General features: G+C 40.2%; 1 protein-coding gene across 1 annotated transcript in view; it reads left to right on the top strand.

Moving 5' to 3' along the window:
* gli2b (GLI family zinc finger 2b) overlaps positions 1-25,915 on the top strand; it is a 107,564-nt gene that overhangs the window by 62,256 nt on the left and 19,393 nt on the right. The window contains exons 4-7 of the mRNA XM_036587212.1: positions 8,786-8,982; positions 13,235-13,441; positions 23,396-23,597; positions 25,189-25,378. Of these exons, the coding sequence (XP_036443105.1) occupies positions 8,786-8,982; positions 13,235-13,441; positions 23,396-23,597; positions 25,189-25,378 (796 nt within the window). The remainder of the gene's footprint in view (positions 1-8,785; positions 8,983-13,234; positions 13,442-23,395; positions 23,598-25,188; positions 25,379-25,915) is intronic.

The following is a 25,915-nucleotide window of genomic DNA, read 5'->3' as shown; positions in this document are numbered from 1 at the left end:
TTAAGTAGATGCTCCACACAGGTCCTCAGCTTTGGATAGAAGGCAAGTCTGAGCAGACTCTGATTGTATACTATTCACTTATAGCTTCAGACCGGTGAAAAGAAACCATAGTCAACTGTCAGTCAAACATAATTGCAAAACTGCTGCATTGCATGCAAAACAAAGTAAATGCCCTTGGAAACACACAATCATCATCCAAGCATCAGTGTCCCAAATGGTGTCAACACGCAGGTCATCGGTGTCTTCTCTACACACTTCTCTTGTTCTGTTCATTCAGAGTCCTGAGCGTTTTATACTTTATGTGGTTGAAAAGCGTGTCTTTGTATGTGGATAACCTACAGCAGTACAGTGAGGACAGTGTGGGCCGCTGGAAGAAAATGTGATTTATCTAAATCAGAGCTGCAGCCCCAGGGTACAGACAAGACTCTGTCACACTGCAATTCATCCCCCTTACACACAGACACGCGCACACATAGCATATATGAAGCAGAACATGCTATAGGCCTAAAGAAAGCAACACTAACTTTGTAAAAATATAAGGTAACAAGATAATAGATTTTTTACGGAGATAATGGACAGTAATAAGTCTAAGGTGATCACATTGTTTAAAATAAATCTTAGCCGTACCTGTTTTTTTGCCTATAAAAAACACAATATGGCATTAATATAAAAGTAAACAGACACGAAAGTAAAATTAACAAGAAAAATTAACAAGAATTTCTTTAACAAAAAGTAGTTTCCAGTGGTTCCAGATTTCTCCTCAGTCCCTGTCATCACATAACACACCAGATTTGATGTAAAAAGACGTTAATGAGCCATACCAGGTATTGGATGATATCCATAAAGTACAAATAGTACTAGGCTTCCTTGAGGAGAGGTTTTAAAACGGTTAAATGAAAACACTGACAGACATAAAATCACTACTCATTGTATTAATATTATTTGTATTTATTTTAACATTGTTTTTTCTGAGCTCATAAACACTCCCCAGATAAATAACCTTTTACATATAATTTTCTCAGGTTTCTAAGACTTTAGCACAATGCTGTACATAGGATTAAGGGTTTGACTAAATGTCTACAGCAGTATAGATTCCTACATCCATACTCTTCCGAAGAAACCAAATCAGGAATACTGAGAAAACACCCTTTAATGAAATATTTTGAATGGTAAAATTAATTGTGAAGGACCATAACTGTGCTTTGGAGTGGATACTTTGAAACGAGGAAGTTAATAAAGTAAAAGGTTGTCTTGTTCCATAACCAACTGAAAAAAGCACTATTGCACTATTGGTAGCAGCATGGATATATTTTTAGCCTAATAGATCACTGGCTAGCTGTCAGGTTTGGTTGGGAGCGTTGAAGATTCCTAATGGTTGTATTATGTATTTGAATAATCCATGTCACGCATCAGTGAGCCAATAAGTATCGTTGTTCCAAAATCTGGGCTTCTGATTGGCTGATAAGCATGTTAGAACTAACATTATTTGTGTTTGCTGAGTACAGTGCTGTGACAGGAAATATTCAGAATTGATTTGAAAAATAAATTTAAAAAAAATAAAGTGCAAAAAGGGATTTTTTTTACTGTAGATATAAAGATTTAATGTTTTTAAAAATCTTTTTTTTTTGTACTTAAAGGAAGGTATTGATAGAAGCATTATTCAGAAATCAATATTGGAAGTATTATCATTGGTTACAGTGTCAAAAAAAAATCAATAAAAGATACAGAGTACAACTTAACCTGACAATATTTAGCACTAGTTTTATGCTGGAATTCTTCTTTAAATGAGGAGTTTATAAATAAAAAATATTTAGAAAGTTTGGAAAAAAAAGCCTCTTAAACTAGATATCAGTGTTAGTTGGGTTGGTAAATTGACTTAATATTTTTAATATAGTTTTTTAACTTTATTAATCACTGCTTTCTTCAGTGCTCGTGCACACCTATCAGTGCCTTCTAAAATTCTCATGCATGTGATTTAGCATGTCAGCACAGTACACCCAACGCACTGAAAAGCATGCCCATGCACATATGGATACAAACACCCCGCGGGCAGTCTGATATGTGCATCCGCACGCCCACAAATTCAAACCCGGACTCGCCCACACCCACGCCATGACACAATAGCACGATGGCGGATGCTCCTGACCCCTGCAGAGCCTGTGAATGGGCATTAAAGCCGAGGCACCAGCCTCCATTACCCTGAGTGGCCAGACAATGGTGCGCTCGGGCACCTGACTGCCTGGCACACGGCAAAACAGGTGCGCTGCCCATCTGCTGGGCATGAATGCTAACACAAACACAGGCACCCACAACAATGCCCCCATCACAGGAGTCTGGCACCGCTGCCCGTCCTCAACAATAGCCTAGCATCTCCCGACACTGAAGAGCGAGGGAATGAAAAGGGAAACAACCCTGCTTTGTAGCTACGTTGTTATTACACAGAGCAGCATTATGACACAAATTGTTTGCTGACTGTCAAAAATGGAGATGTTTGTCTATGTTGTAATTGCAGCTGCTACCGTTATTGCTCTCAGGAGAAAATATCAGATGTTAGGTAATGTCTCTCACTAAAAAGGTGGCAATTAAATCACACAAAAAAATACTCAGACCACAAACTCATTCCACAGCCCCTTAATGGACTGTCTCAACCCTTAAAACTACATGGGCTGGTATGTGGGCCCACTTAATGAAGGCATCAATCTATGCTCTTCAGCTCAAGCCTACCATGTTCATTTGGACCTGCTGAACTCCAAACCCCATGCGTCTAAGCTTCTCCTAGCTCCAGCCTGGACCCGCCCCCACCAGAACTGTCCTGGTGCATTGTGGAAGCCGTATGCCATGACTCCTGCTGGAGGTGAGAAATCAGAGGTTTCTGAGGTCCCCTGTTGGCCAGAGGGGCTATGCTTCAACACTTGAGCTGTCCACTCTTCATATGAAAGAAAGAATCACTCCACAGGCTAAGCTTTAAAAGTGCATATTGTATGACTTATTTTTCTGTGCACAGAAAAAGTATGTTTGGTCTGCTTTGTAGTTAAGATTTGAGTAAGATGTTCAGTTTTATGAGGCATGCTTGCTGCCACGCTATGATACTTGATCACATAATGGCATCTACATGAGGTAGCTAATTGCAGTCTAGGCCTTCAGAGAAGGCCCAATGATTTCTGTGAAATACAAAATGCATTTCTGTAATTTTTTCTTCATTTTTATTAAATACATTCATCATGCTTGTTGTTTTAGGATAACTATATGTCCTCTTTTTCAAGAAAATGGGATTTCCAGATTGTCTAAAATGTCCAGGCCTTGGCTTTGCTCTCATGTTGACGTTTGCTTTCTACAGTCTGTCCCATACCACCCTCCTGCCCCCAGTGTTTTTGGTTTTTTGTTTTTTTTATTGAAAACCAAAATATGATAACTCTAGCTATGTTTAAACTCTGCAATTAATATAGCAATTTTGGTATTTCATTGTTAAGTTTGGAAACAAAAGGGTTAAATTCTTGAAACACCAAATGACGATTTTTTTTTCTTTGTGGTATCTAAGTAGATGCAACCAAGCATGTTCCCCCATTGGTGAGGACTTCATGAGCTAACCTGAAGGCCTAATGTTTCAGCTCAACCACAGATGTAATTAGGAACTGACAGTGAAACCAATCACATTTTGCTTTCCAATGGGTGAGACAGTTTTGTGAGACAAATTTCACTCTAGGCCTTCCAGAAGTTGTAGATACATCACTGACTGTGAGTACGAGTGTTAGCCTAACCAGTGTGTTTCAGTCAATTGTTAGAAATCTAAAACATCATCAGCTCTAAGCCAGGACTCTTTACAGAAACTGCTACAAGGTAATTACTAGGGGTGGGAATCTTTAGGCACCTCAAGATTCGATTCGATTACGATTCAGAGGGCTGCGATGCGATTATAAAACGATTATCGATGCATCTCGATGCATCTTTTTTCTCTATACATGATTTCTATCTTCCTACTCTCTGAAAAAACAGGGATTAAGACGAACATTTGGTGCACTTATTCGCATTTATAAGCAGCGCGGTTGGTTAAATCTGCAACAAGAGACTGTCTTTCTCTAAAAACTTTCTCTAAAAACTCGCTTCTCGCTTCTCTCAGCTGGATGCTGAGACATTTTACAAGAAACTCTTGGAAATGGAAGGAAAGCGGCTATAGCTAAAGCTTAAAGCAGAGCAAAGTAAATCTGCGCTCTCGTTTACATTTTTAGCCCATACTACGACATTAACACATACTGAGACATACTGGACATTAAATGTTGTGGCTCCCAAGGTGGTTTGACTTCGTTGAAAGGCAAAATGGCTCTTCTTATCATTTGTGTTGTGACTCCTGACCTAACCTGGCTTTTAATGCAGAGGGAGCCGGTCGGGTTTCACGCTCCTTTCTCGCAGTGTTTTTGATATGTGCCGCCACAGACTGTCCGGGCGCTGCATTTACCCATTTCCAGTTCAGCCTTTTGCGTTCCGTCAACATTACGTTATAAATTAAATATTTAGAAAATCGATTTTTGACGTTGAATGAATCGATTCAGAATCGTTCACGTCCGCATCACGATGCATCGAAGAATCGTGTTTTCCCGCACCCCTAGTAATTACATATGTTAATGTGTGTTGCAAAACATGCAATGTCTAAAAGCCTAAAATGTCAGAGTTTAATCTAGAATAGCCAAAAAATGTTTTGGCATTCATGTCCTGAACTGAAGGTCTAGCTCTAACAGCCACAGCTCACCACTGTTTATTAGCATTATTATCCATCCTGCAACTTTTTTCCAAACTCTTACTGCTTTTTGGTAATTAAGTTGAAGTGAAATAATCATACAAATATTTATTTGCAGTGGTGCTGCTAGAGTTGGAAGCATTTTTGTTTATTCAGTGACATCACAGGGAATAATTCAAAACACTGTTTAGGAAATGCCTCTTGCACAACATTCTCTTGTTTAGCTGTCATTTTCCAACCTTAAAAATCAAGCAATGGAGTTGTTAAAATTGTGGAGTAATCACAAGCGCTAATTAGTTACTGGCTAAGGACCAGTTTAATAAAGTTTAATGATGTCAGTTAGTGGAAAACATTAACAGAGGGGTTTAGTTCATCGATACAGTGTGTCGACTGTGTCAAACACACACCATTAATCTAGATGAATTCCAGACTAGGAGCTGAATGTCATCATTCTACAACGGTAGAGTGAGGTCACTGAGACAGGGGGCTTTTGGTCTGGAACCATGCCTTTTTTCTCATGTCTCCTGGTTGGAGTTCAGAAGAGATGAAACAGCCTGTACAACATGAAACAGGAAGCCTAGGATGGTTGATGGAGCGGTTGACCTACAGTGGTCAGTACTGGATCAGAAGTTTGCCCTTGTAAAGATAGATAAGATCACCTTGAAGCCGTGTCTGTTAAATCAGAGTCATATGGAAAACTTTAAGTTAGTGTAGATGAGCAGTCTGGCGATGATGCCTGTCTGTGTTACTTTGGTGGAAGGGGCCGTCTGGCATGTCTCGGCTCAGAACAGTGGAGTCTTTATGGGCCCAAGCATCTGTATCTGACCCAGAGAGAGGCTGGCTTCAGGACAAGCCTGGCAGTCTGTGGCCAATCAGTGGAAAGTGAAGGGGTTCAGGTCTATCTCAAAGCAGTCCAGGAAAAGAGAACCAAGAAGCGAGCCACTCTTTGTTGGACTGATGCACCACTGGACCTTGGATTCTTGGCTGGAATTCATAGCCTACCTCAAAATTTCAGCTCTTAATAACCTGGAGCATCTTCAGTCATTTCAAAGAAAAACTCCTCTCTGATTTGCCTCCCTAGCTGCATCATGCCATAACTTTGTTTTTACTTTGGTTGCCCTAAAACAAAGCAACTGTCAAGGAATCAACACAAAATTTATGCAGCTGTTTTTTTGTTCTTCCTTCTGAAGGGTCTCTCGAAGAAAGGCTTGCTTGCGCATGAGTCCTGTCAGTAGCTCTTTTAGGTTGGACCACTCTGTCTTCTGCATTCCGCTGTGCTCTCTGAAAAGCTAATAAAACGGCCAGGGAAGACATGCGGGCCTAAACGGAGCAGTTTCTTTCAGCCCAAATGAATGTCCCGCTGCTTCTTTGTGTGGTCTGGGAATCATCAAAAAAGACTGGTGGGGTTGAAAATCAACCGTGGCTAAAGAAAGAAAGGGAGTGAAAAAAAAAGAACGAGCCAAGCGACCGTGATCCTTAGCTGCCGAGATCCTTAACTACAGTGCAGTCATTTCCTTCCAGGAGAGGGGGGAGCCGCAACGCGCCTGCTTTGTGTAATGCAGTCTGGCATCCTTTCACTGCGCCTCATACTGCTGAAAGCACTTTTGCTTTTGCGAGCTCAAGGCGCTTCAGAAAAGCACATTAGAATAAACTACCTTTAACCTAGCATCCCCAAAAAAGACATTATGTCAAACATAATGTAATTCAATCAGCTTGACCAAGAGAGGGTTGTACAGTCAGTGTTAGCATTGCCCAACCAAGCTGATAAGGGTAAACTGTAACCAGATCCACTGGCAGCTTGGCTATTCATCCTGGATATTTTGCTGTCTAGCGCTCACAGGAGGGTGAAATTGTCTGGAAGTGGCAACCCTCTGTCAGGCAAACTGCTGTGACTTTGTTCCAACTTACAAATAAACACCTAATCCTATTTACTAACTGTGTATGCCTTTTTATGTAGGGTTATACTTGTGTTCATTCAGATTTTAGCCAAAGGTATTCATTCTTTCACTCAAGATAAGTAATTGGTTCTAGCCTTGTCATTTTTTTGCTAACTCATATAGCACTGATCTTGAAAGAGCAAAGGCATTTCCTAACATATAAAGTCTTTTGTTATGCTAAGTGAAAACATTCCCGCTGATATTCATAAGTATACATGGTGCAGCCTATTCTGAGCCTGTTTACACAGAGGCTGCATTTACATTACCAGACTAAAGTGGCAGAAATCAGATTTTTTTTTTTGCCTTAATATGATACAGATCTGTTTTTTTCGGTGCTGTTTTTTTCGGTGCTGTTTTCAAATCTGATCTTATCCACTTTGGCTACGTTCACATAACAAGCCTCATTCCACAGTAACGATCTTTGCTCAAATCTGATCTTTCTAACCTGGTGGTTCACATTTGTGTAGATAGGTGAAAAAATCCAAAAAATCCAAAAAAAGTTTCGATCTGACCATCCTCGTGGCCACAAACTGGACATGCATCAGTCAAAGACCACATATGAAAGTGGCTCAACTCTGATTTAAAAAAGATCAGATTTGTCTGTCTGCACAGCTCTGAAAAAAATCACGCGTCACATTAAGGCAAAAAATCGGACTTCAGCCTAGTTTTGTAAACATATGTGGTCCTAGATTGGATACTTATTCAATTCGTGGCCACGAGACCTTAATGAGAACCATCAGATGTGGGTCATTTCAGGCACAGATCTGTTCACATTAAAGACAGATATGAGCCACCTACCCACTCATGTGACCCATCAATCTTGAAAGATCAGATCTGAGCGAATACTAGCTACATAATGTGAACAGAGCCTTAGCCACATCAGTCTTGATCTGACTGGATCAGAAGATGCATTGGAGAGACTGTTGTCTAATTGCTCAGACACTTCAAGGTGGCCTGAGATGCCCTAAAGATGAGGCTCTGCCAAATACTTTACATACAACAAAATAAAAGCAACAGTTTTGGTCACATTTGAGGCCATGAGTGGTTCTGGTTTCTCTCTTTACTTCTCGTAAAATGCATAACTGCATAGAACTAAATCTCTGTTGTGGTCAGCATCATCTCAAGATATTCCTGAAAAGAATTTCTTGGCATTTGCATGTAACACTGAGAAAGCACTACTGCTAAAAATCAAATTTCTATCTAACGGAGAAGCATTTTTGAAGCCATTTGAAAATGGACTGTGGGTAAATCTTATCTGAACATTATCTGGAGACGCATGAAATCACAAGTGTAAATAGGCTTTCTGACAGTAGTGTAAACTTGAGAAGTTGGAACTTTTCTTCCTTCAGCATCCTTCTTGCCCATAATGCGATACACTCTGACTGACTGGGTCCCGTATCACACAAACCCCTGTGGTCATGTAACATGATCGTATGCTTGTGTGCCATTCAGTGTGGGTGCTCAACCCAGCGAGCTTCACCTCATGACTGCCCTCAGTCTCAACCCCAACCCAGATCCCAGCACAATAAGAGCAGCAGACATGATATCATGCTCTTTCATGAATCAGTGAGACTGCAGATCAGACTACACGAGACGAGTTGGCGCTCATTCAGGCAGAGACTGGAGTCTGTCTGCTGGGTTTATGCAGTGAAAATCGCCTCGGGCCCAAGAACCAAACCCTATCCATCACAAGCCTAACTCCACACAAGAACCTCTCCTCTGAGAAATTTCTCCGGCAGACTGGCTGGTTTTGATTTTAGACACTTTGGCTTGAAGGGGAATCTGAAGTGATTCGGAATCATTGTTGCGGAAAATGATTGATCACACTGGTGGTTGATATTATTGATTAGAGATGTCCCAATCAGAATTTTTTTTACCCCAATCCTGATTAATATTGAGTATCTACCAATACTCAGTCTGATGCAATGTTTGTATTTTTGTAGATAATCACCTCAATAATTGATAATGTCGATTAATTATCAATGACACAGGCATCATATAATTGGTAACTGTTTGTCCTTTCTTTTTCAGATGATGGGGATGGATGTAGATGTAAGTAAGAACATTGGGTGTGATTATCATTATTGACTCCCCTCTCTTCTCTTCTCCCCCACAGACCACCAGGATTAGCGGGCAGCCCGGTCATCTCTGATATCTCACTTATCCGGCTCTCTCCAGGCGGGACAGGTGAGTCGCCTTTCAGCCCGCCACACCCGTACGTCACCCCCCACGTGGAGCACTACCTGCGTTCAGTCCACAGCAGCCCCACGCTCTCCATGATCTCAGCCGCCCGCGGCCTCAGCCCTGCAGACGGTGAGTGCACAAAGACAAACAGTTCTCTGCAGTTCAGATCTATTGCAGGTACTTTGCTTCAGTTCAGTTCAATTCATTTGACTTTTGTTGTGTTTTGCTCAATTTAGTTCAGTCTGAGCTGCAGACAACTGAAACTCAAACACAACTTAGACTGTGATTCTTCGTTTTCATTGGTGGTTGTTGACTAGGAATGACATGGTCATTCAAATATATGGACATCCATCTTGGTAACTGTTAATTGCTCTGATGGTCAGTTTAAAATCACTGTATAAAAAATGCACGTCTTTATTGTTGGATGCGCTGTGATTCTTTCCAAGTGAATACACCATGAAATAAATACAGCAGCAATGAGAAATTACGTTATTAACAGAGAAGAGCAGATTAAGTGTCAGGAGCAGCCGCAGTTTGCATCATCCTTAAAGGGTTAAACCTATTTTTTCATGCTTTATTCATAACAATAAAATATTTTCACGCCATGGTTAGTGATGCACTGTTCTTGATATTTTATTCCCCTTCTAGGGATGCACATTTTAGCTAATTCTTTTGACCCTTTAACTGACCTTTAGTAGTCAGTGAATAATTGTTAAATGACTATTTAACAATAGTTAAATGACTGTTTAATCTAATAATTGTGGACACAACCCGTGAAAACACCAAACACAGCACTGTGTTTTATATAAGCAAAGCTTTAGGCTTTTTTGGGTGAAAAAATGCAACATGATAGATGTGACAGTAACACAATGTATTATGTTTTTTTTTTCATGGTGCAAACAACATAGGCTAACCATTAGCTAACAAATACATTTGCAAGCCATTCGCCTAAAGAGTTACTTGTAGCCTACACTGTGTTATGAAACTAAAAATCTGCTATAGTGCTGTAAACTACTTTTAAGATTGTTATATTAATGGCACTACCAATTAAAATTAAGTCAATTCCATCAACCTCAGCAAAGGAGTCAGGGCTCGGAGTCAACTCCAGAAAACCTGGGGTTGTGCATCACTAAGTAGATCTCCCGGAACAAGTTGCGCCCTTGCGCCCTCATGCCATTGAACCCGTCTATTCAAATATCAGTTACTTTATCAGAAATTAAATTCACTTTTTAACCCAAAACACTGATCAGACATTTATTCAATTATGCAGTTAACACCCCTAGCCCATTCCAATTCCAGTTTCATTTTAGCCTTTTTGGACTAGCTTTTTTTAAATCAGAAAGACACTAGCACATTTCCATTACTGCCTATTAGCCAAAGTCGCTGTATTAATTTATTTTATTTGCTATTTTATTCACTGAACAGGCACTTTAATTGCAGAAAAAAATGAGTTGCCTATTTCAATAACATTAATCAAATACAGTTCTACATTAAAAGTACAAGGCAACTGACTAATTAGAACAACGAGTCATGCATAATTACATCTCAACATTTCGGCATAGCAGCAGCAGTCAAATGCAGCATGAGTGCACTTACCTGACTCACGTTACTTGTGTCATTAAACTGCAACACAGATAAGCCCAAATCAAAATAATAAATTGGCCAATTGCCTGTTTGGAGCAAAAATCATTAGCACATCCACACACGCACATTATCTAAGCCACTTATTCTCCTGAGTCACGTGAGGTGGAGCCTATCCCAGCGGTCATTGGGCGGAAGGCAGGAAACACCATGGACCATCACAGGGTTTGTCACAATGCTAGCTGTGATATTTGAATACTGTTCATTTAAAATGCAAACATTTAAATAGCAGAAATGCCAGTTGAAGTGCGATTCCCAATTGTGGAGCTTGTAGAACTGTGCAGCTCTGACTTCCTAAATGCGACTGGAACTTTGAACTTTCTTTTGCTTTAACTTCAGCCTTGGAGGGCACGTATGTTGGGAAGTGTGTGGAAATGAAAAAAGTGAAAAGCGGCCAGGCAGAATTCTCCCTGACGTGCTGACACTTCTCTCTTCTCAGCTGAATTACAATAACAGGTTGAGGCGAGCAGGCCGAATAGCAGGCCAAATAAATCACCTTTTACAGTCTGTCAACAGTAATGTGTCTGCGCTTTTAAACTTAAATAAGCAGCGCGCAGGAGATCCCGACAGCGATAAAGCTAGAAAAGAGAGTGGGAGAGAAAGAGGGAGAGAGAGGGAGAGAGCGGAGAGAGTGGAGGCTATTTTAACTTGAATGAATGCAGATAGGTAGACGTGGCCTTGAATATGAGATGTTACTTGCGGATACAACTGCCCCTGTTCTGAAATGTTAGCAGCCAGCCTGAGCTATTCAGGACACCGTTATTGTTGGCTTTTATTTTAAGCACACATTTATTTCTCCACAGGAGTATATAGAAATAATAGGTTTGGGATTAGATTGTGGATCGTTTTTTGGCAAGGGGTCATTTCAGCGGAGCATAAATTGTGCTGAGCTATTTCCATAGCAGGACAGAGCAGAACTATAGAAACTTCAGAAACTCCACAGCTTTTCAACTTCATGTCCACAATTCCACTGAAGTCAACAATTCTTTGTGAAAAGAGAAGTTTTGTGCTTCAAGGGCCCAAATACTATGTTTTTCTTGTTTCCCTGAGGTCCACTTTTCATGTTTGTTTGGATTCATGTACCAAAAACTAGTCGTAATTAGTTTCTACATTACCATTTTTAACCTCTTAGATTTAAACATATTTCTTTTTTCTGTGCCTTTAAGATTGGTACACAGTACTGTGCAAAAGTTCTAGGCACTTAAGAAATTCAATTTCATTTATCATTTATGTGCTCAGGATAACTGAGGTCTACTTAGAATTTATGTTTTAATGTAATGTCTGCATTGTTTATGTGTTAAAACAGTCATAATGCACATTTATGGCAAACTTCAGCCCCTCTTTATCCCTTAGAATAAAACAGGCTGTTCTTGTTACTGTGCCTTCAACACTGATATATGTAAATGAGTTCTGTTCTGATTGGCTGCTCTACATGATGTATTGTTCAAAAAGCAGTCCAGGCTCACACACTCCTTATAACTTCAGGGTGAATGGGCTAAACTGCTGTAGGCTGAATAGGCAGATGTAAATATTGAATTCAAATGGGCTGTTTTTGCAGCTTAGTTTCCATACATGGACTGTATGGACTTTGACAGTGTTTACACATTATATCCAACTCAATCCATAAATTGAGGAAAACTCAGTTTTTCATAGTATGAACCCATTAATACAGTAAGTAGCAATTTTATGGCTGTCAGTGTGTTTAAACATTTCCAAAGCTCTCCTTGAGGAAGCCCAGCATTATAGTTATTATCCAGTACCTGGTTTTGTTGTAACCAGCTCAACTACGTTTTTGAAAACAATAATGTATCTTACATTTTACTGCATAAATGTTTGTTTGCATTTATTTTAAAGTTGTGTACTGTTTTATACATACTGCCAAACAAACTGCCAAGATAAAAAAATTGAAACAACTTGCTTAGGTGTCTAAGACATTCGTACAGTACTGTGTGTAAATGACCTCTGTTCTAATTGTCTGTCAGGGAGTGAGCGGTACATTTTAAACTTAAACAGTGTTAATATACTACACTAAACTCTTTTATTAAATTAAAAAGTGATGAAAATTAGATATAGGTAGTTTAAATGTGATTTTACCATGGTTGGAATTTCAGCAAAAACACAGTGGGGTCCTTCATTTGTTTTGCCACAATACAGTGCACATGAAAAGGAGTGTTAGACATGGGAGAGAGAGAGTTGTACTTCAAACACAGTTAGAGCTAATTGTCTGTGAGAAATCAGTGGAAATGTTTTCAAGGTGTTACACACACATATGCGTGCACACATGCACAAACACATGCATGCACATTTCTGAAAGCAAAGTAGAAGCTCCAAATGCTAACTGTACGTAAATATGAAACATATGGGGAGGCGCGTTTGGCCTGTATAAAGCAGCTTCAGCTCTTTCGCCCTTATTGCTCCTGACACTTAACAGAGTTTTACTGAGTGCAGATGTTAACAACTAAAATGCTGTTATGGTGATGCTCTCTTTTCTCTCTGCTGCGTCCATTAAACAAATGAGTGCAACCACAACTCTGACTTTGCTTATGAGTTTGCGAGTGGAGGAAATTCAGGAATATTTCACATTTTGCAGCTCATCTCTCATTGTTTGTCTGTCCGTACTCTGACCATTTCAGTGTAGGCTGCATTAGGAATGATAGGCTACACCAGGAATAACTAATACATAACTACTGTGCTAGTACTAGTTTTCCCCCCCTCACTTTTCCTTCTTTTCCCACAACAGTAGCCCATGAGCACCTGAAGGAGCGCGGCCTGTTCAGCCTGCCCCCACCCCCTCCTGGAGCCAGCTCAGCCGACTATTACCACCACCTGATGGCGAGCCACAGGAGCCCGTACGGAGAGCTGCTTATGCAGGGGGCCGGAGCCTCCGCTGCCGCCGCCGCAGCTGCTGCTGCTGCCCACCTGCCAGATTACATCAACCCCATGGATGGTGAGTTACAGTACAGGAGAGACAGAGAGAGAATACAGATAGAGGTTAGATACAGTATCACTCAACAAACCTCCACAGTGAACTGTTCTTCTATTGACTGAACTCTCAGAGCTCCAGGAAGAGCTGTGATTGGCTGGTAACATTGGAACCTTATAGGGAACTTAAAGGAATAATTTGTTAAAAGTTCATATTTATGCATTTCTTATTCCAAATGTAGTCAACTAAGATGTGTTTGGTGTCTAATGTTTGCTTCTTAATTTTTGTGCTGGAGCTACTAAGCTAATGTAGCTAACAAGTAATGGAAGCTTGCATCTAAAAATGAACAGACAAAATTAAAAGCTTTCAAAAGACTGCTACTATACAGCAGCCTTCATTTTTTTATTTCCAGTCAAAATGGCCATTCATTAACTCACTCATCATCTAAGCCGCTTATCCTTCTGGGTCGCGGGAGCCTAAGCCAGTGCTCATTGGGCGGAAGGCAGAAAATACCCTGGTCAGGTTGCCACTTCATCACAGGGCAGACACACAGTCACCCCTAGGGGCAATTTAGTCTCTTCAACTGGCCTGATTGCATGTCTTTGGACTATGAGAGGTAACCCACACAGACAAGGGGAAGCCAGGGAATCGAACCCAGGCTGTGAGGTGACAGTGCTAATCACTGCACCACCGTGCCGCCCTACGGCCATTCAGAACAAGCTAATATTTTTTCTGCCGCAGGAAAAACAGAAATAGCCATTCAGACCCATAGTGGTCAGCTGTCTACTGACAGTGGAACCATGTGAATAATATTAAAATGATGCAGAAAGTATGTCATACAGTGTCAAAAACCCCAAAAGCAGGTCTGTTTGAAATTACACAGCTTTACACGGTTTGAGGAAAGTGTGCGACACTTTAACCAAGCAGTCTGCACAGTGCTTATTGGTTGCATATAGGCCTCCATTACTTGTTAGATACATTAGCCTCATACTTTCAGTGGAAAACTAAAGAAGCAAACTTTGGCCATCAAACTATGGCCAAACTATTACTTTAAGGTAACTGCTATACTGTACAGTATCCCCCACTCTCTCTGCCAACAGTCTGTATAAACACATGTGGGACAGACTGTTCTGCAGTGACATTTATGAGAGTGTTTCCCTCAGAGGAAGGTGCGTATGTTTAACATAATGAATGCCTGTTTTCATCCACCACTTCCTAAGTCACCTTAAAAGGGGACAGGCCGTCTGGAGGAGAGACCGATTCTCTTAGAGAGGGTCCCGGAGCTTTCACATGCTGCGGCCATAGCGTCATCCATCAAAGGCTGTTTAATAAAAGTGGCCATCAAACTCACTGCATATGACCTGAAATGGAGATGCTGACGAGGGAGCTGAGATGGCTGCGCTGTCCCCAGCTCACACTGGCACAAGGGGGCTCACACCCCTGGTCGCTGTCCTTAAGCCAGGAACCACAGAAAGACCAAAATAAACTCTTCATTCAGAAGCTCTGAACCCATCTCAACCCTCTGAGGCCTCAGTTACTTAGTCATTAGTCAGTGACATTGATGAAAAAAATGTCAACATGGGTTTTTACTGTTGGCACCTTCACTTCAAAACAAACGCTTTATAATGCTTTGTACAGTGGTTCTCAATCCTGTTTCTGGAGTAACACTGCCCTGCCTGAAGCTCCCCCTCCTCCAAAAATACCTGATCCAAATAATGAACTAATAACAAGCCCTTCTTGAGTTGAAGTGGATGTTTTAGAGCATAGAAAACACTACAACATGCAAGGCAGAGGACCTCCAGAACCAACACTGAGAACCACTATATCCTATAATGATCATATGATAAATGAGGTATTACAACAGATGGACATACAGTATATTAAATACACTGTTTGATATGGCTCAAGTTGTTTTGTTCCATCATAAAAGGCAAAATCACTTGTTGCACAGACAGAACTTTGAATCATGGTCACAGCAAAAATCGAAATAGCAATAATAATTCAATTAGTTGATTAATCAAATAATAGTTATAAATTTTACATTATTTGGTTATAGAAATAATCAATAATCATGGTCACATTCAAATCTGATAGACCCCTATGGATTATGTACAAGTGCTTTAATTGTTAACGAACTACCTAATGAAACAGTTGATTATCAACAGTATTAGGATTAGGTCTAAGATTAATTGAAGGTTTTGGGTGGAAGTTAAGGTTAGATTTAGGGTTAGATTTAATTAGATTTGATTAGGCAGATTTAATAGAATGGTTACATTCAACCTAGAGTTCAGTTTCAGTTAGTTAAATACAAAGTGAGCATCTACAAAGCATCTATAATAAGCTCTCAAAATAATGTGTTACTATCATCATTAGCTGCCACCCTTATTGTAGTCTTATAACAAGAAGGTCTGGGAACAACCATCACAGAAATGTTGGGCTAAATAAGGGTGGGAATGTAGACTTATTAGGGTGGGAACAAACTAAGTTCACCACTTCATGGAGGTGGAGTTTTTAGATGCATTGAACTCTACAAGCGTCTGGTTCCCATCACCACTGCTGTATACATTTCTGACTCTGTAAGCTTCTCTAGAATGAGCCATTTTTCACTGAAGCATTTAATTACGCAGAAATGTTGCATTCTCCTTTAAATAGTATAGCAAAACAATATAATAATTCCAGAGTTTTAAGGGTTAGAGAAGAGCACGATAACATACAGTAGCTCTCGGTCCATCTCCGCTACTGAGCAAATATTTGCTTGCCCTTCTCTGCATGGGTGAACGGCGAGGCCAAACAACCATCTACCAAAAACAGACGGCGAGGCGTCTTGCGTAGAACATCTCTCCTCCATTCCTCACTCCCTCTCTCTGGTCCTCTCCTCCATTCATGCTTCAGCTGTCTCCCTCTATCTTGGCCTGATGTGTGACACAGACTGACCCACACAAAACCCTGCGCTGTGTTAAGGCAGCAGGGCTGAACAGCTCATTAGGCTGTGCTCGGGATTTTGGCTTTGATCCACAGCCCGTCAGTCCGCACCTCTGAGCTTCACTCAGTAACTCTCAATAACCAGGGGTCCTGCGGGGTCGTTCGGTGGAAGGAACAGAATGGGTCACTGGGATGAATGTGGCATGGGTTTGATAGACAAGGGAGGTTTTGTGTTCATTTATATCTACTTCTTAAATAAAATTCCTTAGTAGTGTCCTAGCCGCTGGACAATGAACAGTATGTAGTGTACTGTTAATACCCAGATAAAGCACAAGAACCACCGAAAAATCAGGAATATAGCACACTGTTTGTAATTTATAGTAGAAGGGGCGGTTTGAAATTTTTGAAATAAGCCAGTGTACCAAGGGAGATCGCTACACTGTACAGCAGTGAGTTATATGTTTTGAATTCAAACTTGGCTATTTTTTATGTTGATTATTCAGGCATGATGCAACAATTTAGTGGGTAATAATAGACTACATATAAGGGTGTGTATTCCATTACAGTTACAGAAGAAAAGGCTGCAGCCAGAGTACAGATATGTTATAAAAATGGAGTGATTAAAAGCTGGATTACATTCCAACCACTCTTGCACACCAAACACAATTTTTCAGAGAGGAAAAATGCTCATTGTTTTATTCGCCTCTCACTGGCTATGTGAACTCACTTCAGCAAACACTGTTGTCTCTGTTGCTTGTGCAGCAAAAAACAACCTTCCCAGCAACTTTTAGCGAAAGTCAAAAGAATGATTGTTTCATTGCCCGTGTCGTCATGTTGGCACCGGTTTTTGTAAAAGTGAACAATACAGGGGAAAGTGTACAAAGTTTTGGCAGATATGTCACCTGTAATATATAATTTAGTTTGAAAAAAAAATGTAGTTTTCCTGGTTGTCTTGTTTAAAGACATCTTATCAAAATGTGTTGCATATTTAACAGAATCAGTAATCAGATTATGTTACTATAATATAATAATCCTTTGGATAAGGTTACAGATTACTTTTCGTTATCATGTTATCTGTAATCTGTACTGAAATACATTTTCAAAGTAATCCTTCCAGCCATGGACGTGTCACCATGCCACGATTTGTCATTTCCATTTAACTTCAGTTTGAGATGTTTCAGAAGATACCGCCCCATGTATATAATGTATACTTTAAGAATTTTGTGCATGTTTGATAAAAACCATGCAAGGCCTTCATACTGTAGCTTCATAGACTCTGGCCCAGCAGATTAATGCATAAGGACTACAAGTACAAAAAGGCGTACTGTGACATGATTATCTCATCTATGATCATCTATGATCATCTTAGGTAAAGCCACCAAGATGTGGTGTTTTGGGAAACTTTGCACAAGACTGCGGATCAGATCGTTCCAGTCCCATTCAAGCCCCTATTCTCCAAGCATGTTTAAGGCTGGGCTGACAGGGTGCTGGTGCTCGGGGTTCCAGCGGGTTTCGCAGTCTCTGCTGACATAAATCACTGGGGTCGGGGGAGGGGTATCAGGAGGCCCGCCTCTCCATTTGGCCATTTATCAAGGGAAGTGGCACATTAATAAACACATCTCCCCCGAGGTGAGGGCATAACAGAGACAAATACCAGTGCCAAGGCTGAACGGGCCTGTCCCACACACTCTCAGCCCACATTAACGCCACACAAATACCAGCACGGCCGCGCTGTACAGCCCTGCCACAGCAGGCTTCTATATCAGCTTAACTGTGTGATCTTTACTCACACATATACACACCTGCAAATGCATATAGTACATTAATTCCTCTCGACGAAAGATATATTTAGCCTGAACAATATATTGTTCTGACAGTAATAACAGCCGATATTAAATGGGAATTCCTCCGATTTTTTTTAAATGTCAGCAACATTCAATGGTTGAGATGTAAAGAAAGTCACTCAGAGTGGTTTGATGTACAATGGTTAATTGTAAAGAAACTTACAGACTTAGATTTCTTTACAGTGGTGGTTGCAGAAACCAAGGGGCACAAAGTCTCAAAAACTCAAAAAATTCACCATTCAAAATGGTGACCAGTGTCTTCTGAGATTTCACATGTAGTGTTGCAAAAGGGGAAAAACAGGTAAATCTGAAAACCTAAGGTACTATTTTGCCTTCTACCACCCTGAATGTTCCTCTCCACCCTGAAAAACACACTTTAGATCAAAACCTAAATGTCTCAGCCATCAGGCAACACATATTTAACCATTTCATGCAATAATAATTTTGTAATGTAGCTTTTAGAGGTATTAAACGTCTCACTGCACTGTGAACAATTCTGACTCAGTAACTTTTTCTAGAATGGAGCATTTCACATCAAACCCATCTGAATGACTTAAATCTAATGGAATTCCACAATGTTTTCATTTTTTTGTGAGTTCGAAGAAATTTTACAGTTAAAAACTTAGTCATACTTGACCAGTTGAGCACTGACAGCTGACCATCATATCATTATGAGTAAAGCACTGATGGAGGTTTTGATCATACAAAATTATATTCGCTGATGTTACTGATTTGGAATTTTTTGCTTCTTAAAGCAGAGCTCAAAAGGTAAAAGTGTAAATGAACCTTTTTCAACCTTGTCAGTTCATGTCTCTTGATATTAAGCATGATTCTTTATTTATTTATTTATTTATTTTTTTAATTCTTGTTTTACCATTTCCCATCAAAATGTAATGACTTTGCCACAGTGCAGTAGTGGGTAGGGAAAAAGTAATATTGATATAATATCAAGTTTCACCGCCCCCTACCACCCCCTCACGAATCATCGAGAGAAAATGCTCATAACTTGTTTCACCCGGAAACAAGTCATGGAACGGGAGGAAAATGCGTTACAACTGCAGATTCTAGCTCACTATAAAATGGGTCAAAACTGATAATAATCAGGGACAGAGTGCAATCGCGGAAGATCCCGGTGCTAAACGTCTGTTAGAGGCCTGTGAGCTGAAATGAATGTTTGAAATGACAGAGAGCCATTAGCTCATGCTAAGAGTAATGGCCTTCACAGCTACAAAGCTGGAGGATTACTTATTAGCTCTGTGCTCCGTGGGGAAGGGGCATACACACACTTACACACCCAAGCCAGAGCAGAGGAATGGTTTGTGAAAGGCTGCTAGTGTTGGCACTGCCTGTGATGGAATCATTATGGACATCCGGTTGCCAGAGCCTCTGGTTGCGACCCCTAATCACACACACATACACACACATGCCTTTGCTTACACCAGCACTAATGCCTTGCACCTGTTGAGCTAACAGCCAGTTAGTATTCTTTCACACTCAAAAGAAAATATACAGTACTGTGCAAATGTAAGAGACCACCTTTCATTGCTTTAATTTCTGTCAACACAGCCTTTAAAAGAGTTATTTATTTTTCAGCAACAGAAAAAGCAGAAAATATATGTATAAAAATAAACCTTACACAGAAGACTCTGTTTAGAATACTAAATATATATTTTTTCAGTATTTAGTTTGTCAATCTTTTGATTTTATTACAGCTTTAGTGGAGAGTTGCTTTCAGTTTCAGCAAGAAGACTGCAGGGATATTTTTCCACACTGCCCAAGTTCAGTCTTAGAAGTTGGTTGCGTTTGCTACTTCTCACACTCCAAAAAAATCTCAAACACATTCAGCAATGGTTAAGATCTGGACTCTGGGGTGATCACTTCATTTCTCTTTTTGCTTTTCTCAGTAAGACAGCTACACATCCTTTCAGACTCATAGTGTTGAGTTGTCTTCTCAGTTCTGAAGCAGAAGTGGAGCTTGATTTTCTCCTCTCTTTCAATGATGAGTGCTGTTTAACTGATGGTGACAGTTTTGGTGGTCTTCCAGGTCTTGCACTGTTGTTAGGAGTCCCATTTTTTTTATATCTCAATCATTTTATGAACCCCAGTTTTGGAAACTCCTGTTTTACCTTGTTTTGCTTTGACTTTACCCTTCCTTATGCAAGTGGATTATTTTATATCTAATCTTTTCAGAAATATAACAAAACAATTCAAACTTGTACCTACAAACACACATGTAATAAGCATTTGGCCAGTTTCAGACACAAAGTGGACATAATGTGTTACGAAACTGACACAAAAGCCTAAATGCACAGCTTATTGGGATTGTGCATGGTAAAATGCTTCTGTTCCTCATGCATATGCATTTGAAGGAGGGCCACACAAACAGCGTGTGGCAATATTACACTTGCGGCTGATTATTTATTCTGCTTGATTTACTAAAGTTTGAGCAGCTTGCAGCAGCCGGTTTTGCGTTGCCTGTCCTCCGCCTTTTAAACCCGGGTGTTTTGAATTTGTGCTAGGGTCTCAAAAGACATGCTGTTGAGAGACTTCTTTTAATAATGACAGCAGCCGTAGTGGTTAGACAGAGGCGCGAGCCTCAAACACATGCTGAAAGAATGTTTGCCATCAGAATAACCCTGTGTAAACTCTCAGGACCAGATGTACGCATGTGGACGCAAAATGCAGCCACAATATGTTCTCGCAGTTCATGTTTCATCATTTCATAAACTCCATTTTCCTAGGCAGAGAGAAATAACACCCCTATACAATGGTGGGAAAGAACTTTATTAATGAACAGTACTATCTCCTCAGCACTGACCGTTCATTTTCTGTTTTGTCTCGAGCTTGCTGACGGCTCTGTTATTTTGCTACCTCTTTTAAACCCTCTGCCTCACAAACGAGCAGGTAGAAGGTGGGGTTACACGCGGTTTTCACAATAAATAAAGCCATCCTAGTAAATCTAATGTTTAATTCAGGTGTATTGTGGGTGTACATGTTTTGCTGCTCCTGTACTCGTACGTACATCTGGCTCTCTGTATGCATTCATGCATGCACAAACACACACACACACACACACACACACACACACACCTGCTTAATTTTTCATGCACATTCCTTTTGAGTTAAAATCAATTCTGTAAATTGCCCTCATTAAACAAACCGATACATGCCTGCAATAGTTGATTCTTATCTAAGTAATTACAGTAAATTATTGGGAATGATTAATCATCCCCAGTCAAATCAGAATGAGGTCACTGAGAGTTGAAGATAAAGAAGATAAAGACACTTCATCACCCTTTGAATTGTTACCATATTCAATTCAATTTATGAGCACATTTTATTTTGATGGTCTCCTGTAGCTTTTCTACATAATCTCAAATTGTGCTGGTAAAACTCAACAGCGTTAAGGTTAGGGTTAGGTTTAGGTTTTGGGCTGAGGTAAAGGTGAGTGCAAATTCAGGGATAAGTGCATATGCCTTAAGATGCTGCTTACAGTGGCAATAAGGGAGAAATTCTGTAAAAAGTGCAGACTTTAAATCCATACCACATTTATATTTATAAATAGAAGTTGAAGACAGAAGACAGTTGATACAGAATGTAAATGGATTGTAAACACAATTAATTACGTAACATACTATGTAGATGATTTAAGGATATTATAGATAACATGTTATTAATGCTTTAATGCAGTAAATTATTATACATATCATTATATATACCATCCCTAGTTGTCCAGGGTGAAGCCCAGCTTCTTGCACACTGTATATTTCTGTAGCAGAATCATCGACTATTGCCCTCTTGTTTAAAAACAGCTTTTAAATGGCCTTTAAAGCAACACTTTCAGCACCTTCAGCAGACTACGCTGGACGGTGCTCGCAGGAGACCTACAAGAAATCAGTGAGCAGCAAACTAACAAAAGCAACAGTAAAGTAGCAAATTCCAGTTCCCCTCGAGAGTCTCCAGTGTGATAAGAATCTAGCTGTATGAAAGAGTGAGAGGCTACAATCAATCAGGAACAATATATATATATATATATATATATATATATACAGGAACTCTATCTCTCGCTATACATTAATTTATTTAGATGTGCTTTGCTGCAGTGTGGTTACTTGTTACATTCTTTACAGACTGGAGTTTCTGAGGCATCCATAGTGTCTATCTACAGTACACACTGTCTACTGTATTAGCGGAGGCTCAATCTCCAGCACTTATTGATAGGGCTGCGCTATTTCCAGGGGGGCTGCGCGTCGGGAAGAGAGTGTGTGAGCATCGATCACACTGTCCCACCTGGCACACACACTCCTCACACACTCCCCAAAATAGCACAGAGGTGGGCAGAGCAGCAAAATGACACAATGCAATCCAGCACTGCTGCACTGACTCCGTAGATATCTCCCCCAGCTGGTAAGAAAGAGAGAGAGAGAAAGAAGAGTAGAAAGAGAGATTAAAAAAAGGGTGTCAAAAAGAGAGAGGTAGAAAGAGATGGAGAGAGAAACAAAGAAGGGAGAGACAAAGCAAGAGAAAAGGCCAGAGGGAAAGAGATGGAAAGAGAGAGAGACACACAGGGTGAGAGAGAGAGAAAGGAAGAGAGGGAAAATAATATTTTAGTGTCAAACAATCAGAGCATATTGTGGTTAGGGACTTGACCCTTTGGGAAGAAGCTATTGGTTGGGCTCAGGGTGGGGGGTTTAAGGAAAATAGGTTATTGGGTATTAGTGGTTAAAGTGATGAGGGCTGCTGGTCATGGGGGGCAGACGTGGGCGAAATTTGCTTAGCTAGGAGTGTCGAATGAGCCCGGGAAGTCTGCAGAGGCAGAGGAGGTAGAATCCAGAGTAAATCAGACTGCTGTGATTAATAGGTTCTGTACCATATGATATAGATGCTTCATTTGTTTTGTTGAGTTATCTGAAAAACTGCTTTCTTTTTACGTTGACTATAAGCAACACTTGAGATAAAAGCATATTGTCACTATTGTCTCAGATCCCCGTATCTCCCAAACAATAACTGTGTAGGAGAGGCAAAAAAAACATTCTTAACTTTTAAATACCTGAATGTAAAAAGGTTTTAACATTACAGTGAATGTGCCATTTCTGTTGGTCCATTAATCATGAAAAACTGTGCTTTTGATATGACAGTGAAATGATTATCCTGTCATGCTTCACGTACGTGCTAATTTAGACTGTAATCATTGTATGTGTGTGTTGCACAGTGTCTAGGTTCCCGAGTCCTCGCCTGACACCCAGACTGAGCCGGAAGAGAGCGCTTTCCATATCTCCTCTCTCGGACGCCAGTATTGACCTGCAGACCATGATCCGCACCTCGCCCAACTCGCTGGTGGCCTACATCAACAACTCACGCTCCAGTTCCGCCGCCAGCAGCTCATATGGTCACCTGTCTGTTGGGGGCATCAGGTACCACCACTAGCCTGCACTGACCACAGCTCCCAGCCCAGTGTTGGACTGATGGTCCAGCCAAAAAAGCTAATTTACACAATTTTGCCCCTTAGCACAAATATAGCTCATCAGCCCAGACATGGTTGGTGTCTGAAGTTTGCTTCTTCTTCATTTTATACTGAAGCTACAAGGCTGATATTCAGGCTTCAGGATGGCTACTACTATGGAGGCAAATGAAATGAGCTAAATGATCAAGCATGCCTTGGCTGATTTGGAGTGAGGAAATTTTTTTAGATGAACCATTGTTTTAAGGTCTTTGCACACAGCCTGTATGATTTACAGATAAGAAAATTGCCAAAAATTCGAAATGAATGCACCTTACGTTTGTGACAGCTTACACAACAGGTCTAGAAAAAACATTCTGTGACACTGCAGCGGTTTTAAAATCAAAACAAGTTCAATTTCTGTTTTTTATGTGTTAAATACTGCCTGACCAGAAATAATAACTCAGAACAGATGCACAGTATTTATCTCTGAGCATGAAGAATTGAACAATAGGAAAAACACAAATAAAGAGCAAAACGCATACAGTACTGAGCCAAAATTGAAGTCTCATTTTTTTTTCTAGTCAAAACAGCCATTAAGTACAAGTTATGTATTTTTCTGGAGGTAATTCTGAGGACATGAGATATAATCCACTGACATAATGAAGGGTGAAGTCAAAGGGAAAAAAAAACAGACCTCAATATCACTGAATACATTTGGGATTTCTTGGATGGTGAGAAGCAGAAAATGCAACTAACTTATAAAACTGTTGACTTTGAGGTGCTGAAAAATCTCCCTGCAGATTTCTTTGAAAAACTGAAAGCAAGTTACCTGAAAGAGTGGGCACAATAAATACTGAAAAAGTATTAGATTTAGTTGTACTTAATGGCTATTTTGACTGGAAATGAAATAAATGAAAATCTGGTTTCTGACTTGTGCACAGTACTGTGTGCAAAATGAATAACTACAAAATTAAAAAGCAGTAAAAACCATTAGAAGACTTTTATCGTTCACTGTTATCATCTGTTGTAGACTTTACTTTTTTCTACCTTGCAAAAATTTCTGTGACAATGCTTTCTCGTCTTCTGGCTTGGCAAAATTAAGCCAATTCCAAACTGCTCTTCACTGGAGCTACCATCACTGTCCATCTTGCAAGGATCTGATGAAAATAATTGTCCTTTTCTTGGGACAAAGGGTAACGGACACCCTTGTACACCAAATCAGATGCAGTTTTCATCATCTACTAAATAAATCGGAAGTGTAAAGGCTATCAAACTATTTGGACATATGAGCTATAAAACTCTCTCCTAACAAAGTCCATTTTAGTGCCAGTACCATTCTAACAGTGTTTTTTTCCAATCTGATCCTGAGTCTCCGTCCAGAAATAGATTTATCTGAAGCGAGCGCTGTATGTGTAGATAGTTCTGCAGTGATGTAGTGCTTAATATGGCGTTTGTGACAGTATCATGAAATATGGCGTTTGTGACAGTGTGGTGAAATGAGGACGTGGACTAAGACAGAGTGGAACAAGTGCTTATCTCTCTCTTTTCCCTCGCTCTTTCAGCCCCTCTTTTCCTTTCCATCACTCTATCAACCCGGTGGCGTATCAGCAGTTGCTGTCGCAGCAGAGAGGCCTGAGTGCGTTCGGACATACACCCCCCCTCATCCAGCCCTCACCCACCTTCTCGTCCAGACAGCACCCGCTGGGCGTCAGCGCCCTGCCCACAGCTACACACAATGACAACGAGACCAAGGTACAGCAAACACATACACTGACCGTCAAACGTTTGGGGACCAGTAGCTTTTCAAAATCTTTAGAACCTTTAATGCTCAGGTAAAAAAGCCGCTATTTTAATCTGCTCTTCTAAATGATGTTGCTACATTTGTTTAGATATGTATAAGAATCTGATCAAACAAAGCTGAAAATGTGTCAGTTTTTCCTTTTTCATGTCACAAGCAACAATTCTGAGCATATAAATAGGAATATCCTTTATGCTCCAGTGGACTTTTATTGTTAACCTGATGAATCATATAAGTATACAGCAGTTCCAAAGATACAATCTAATTGGTTGAGCATAGAGCTTCTTTTATATAGTGATAGAAAACATGGGAGCACACAGAAAGCTTGAATTGCACATGCTGATCCATTTTACTCTGACCAACAAGCACTCACATCAACTACGGTCTGGACAAACTACATCACAGTATTGCGTATGTCATTAATACTTAAAGAACACTGACCAAATGTTTCATTACAAAGAGAGTGTAATTAGTGCTGTTTAATTGACTTG

The sequence above is a fragment of the Colossoma macropomum genome, unplaced genomic scaffold (genome assembly GCF_904425465.1).
Source record: "Colossoma macropomum unplaced genomic scaffold, Colossoma_macropomum, whole genome shotgun sequence".
In the NCBI taxonomy this organism is placed as follows: Eukaryota; Metazoa; Chordata; class Actinopteri; order Characiformes; family Serrasalmidae; genus Colossoma; species Colossoma macropomum.
Note: the sequence above shows the minus strand (reverse complement) of the source record. Positions and strands in the feature narration are given on the sequence as shown.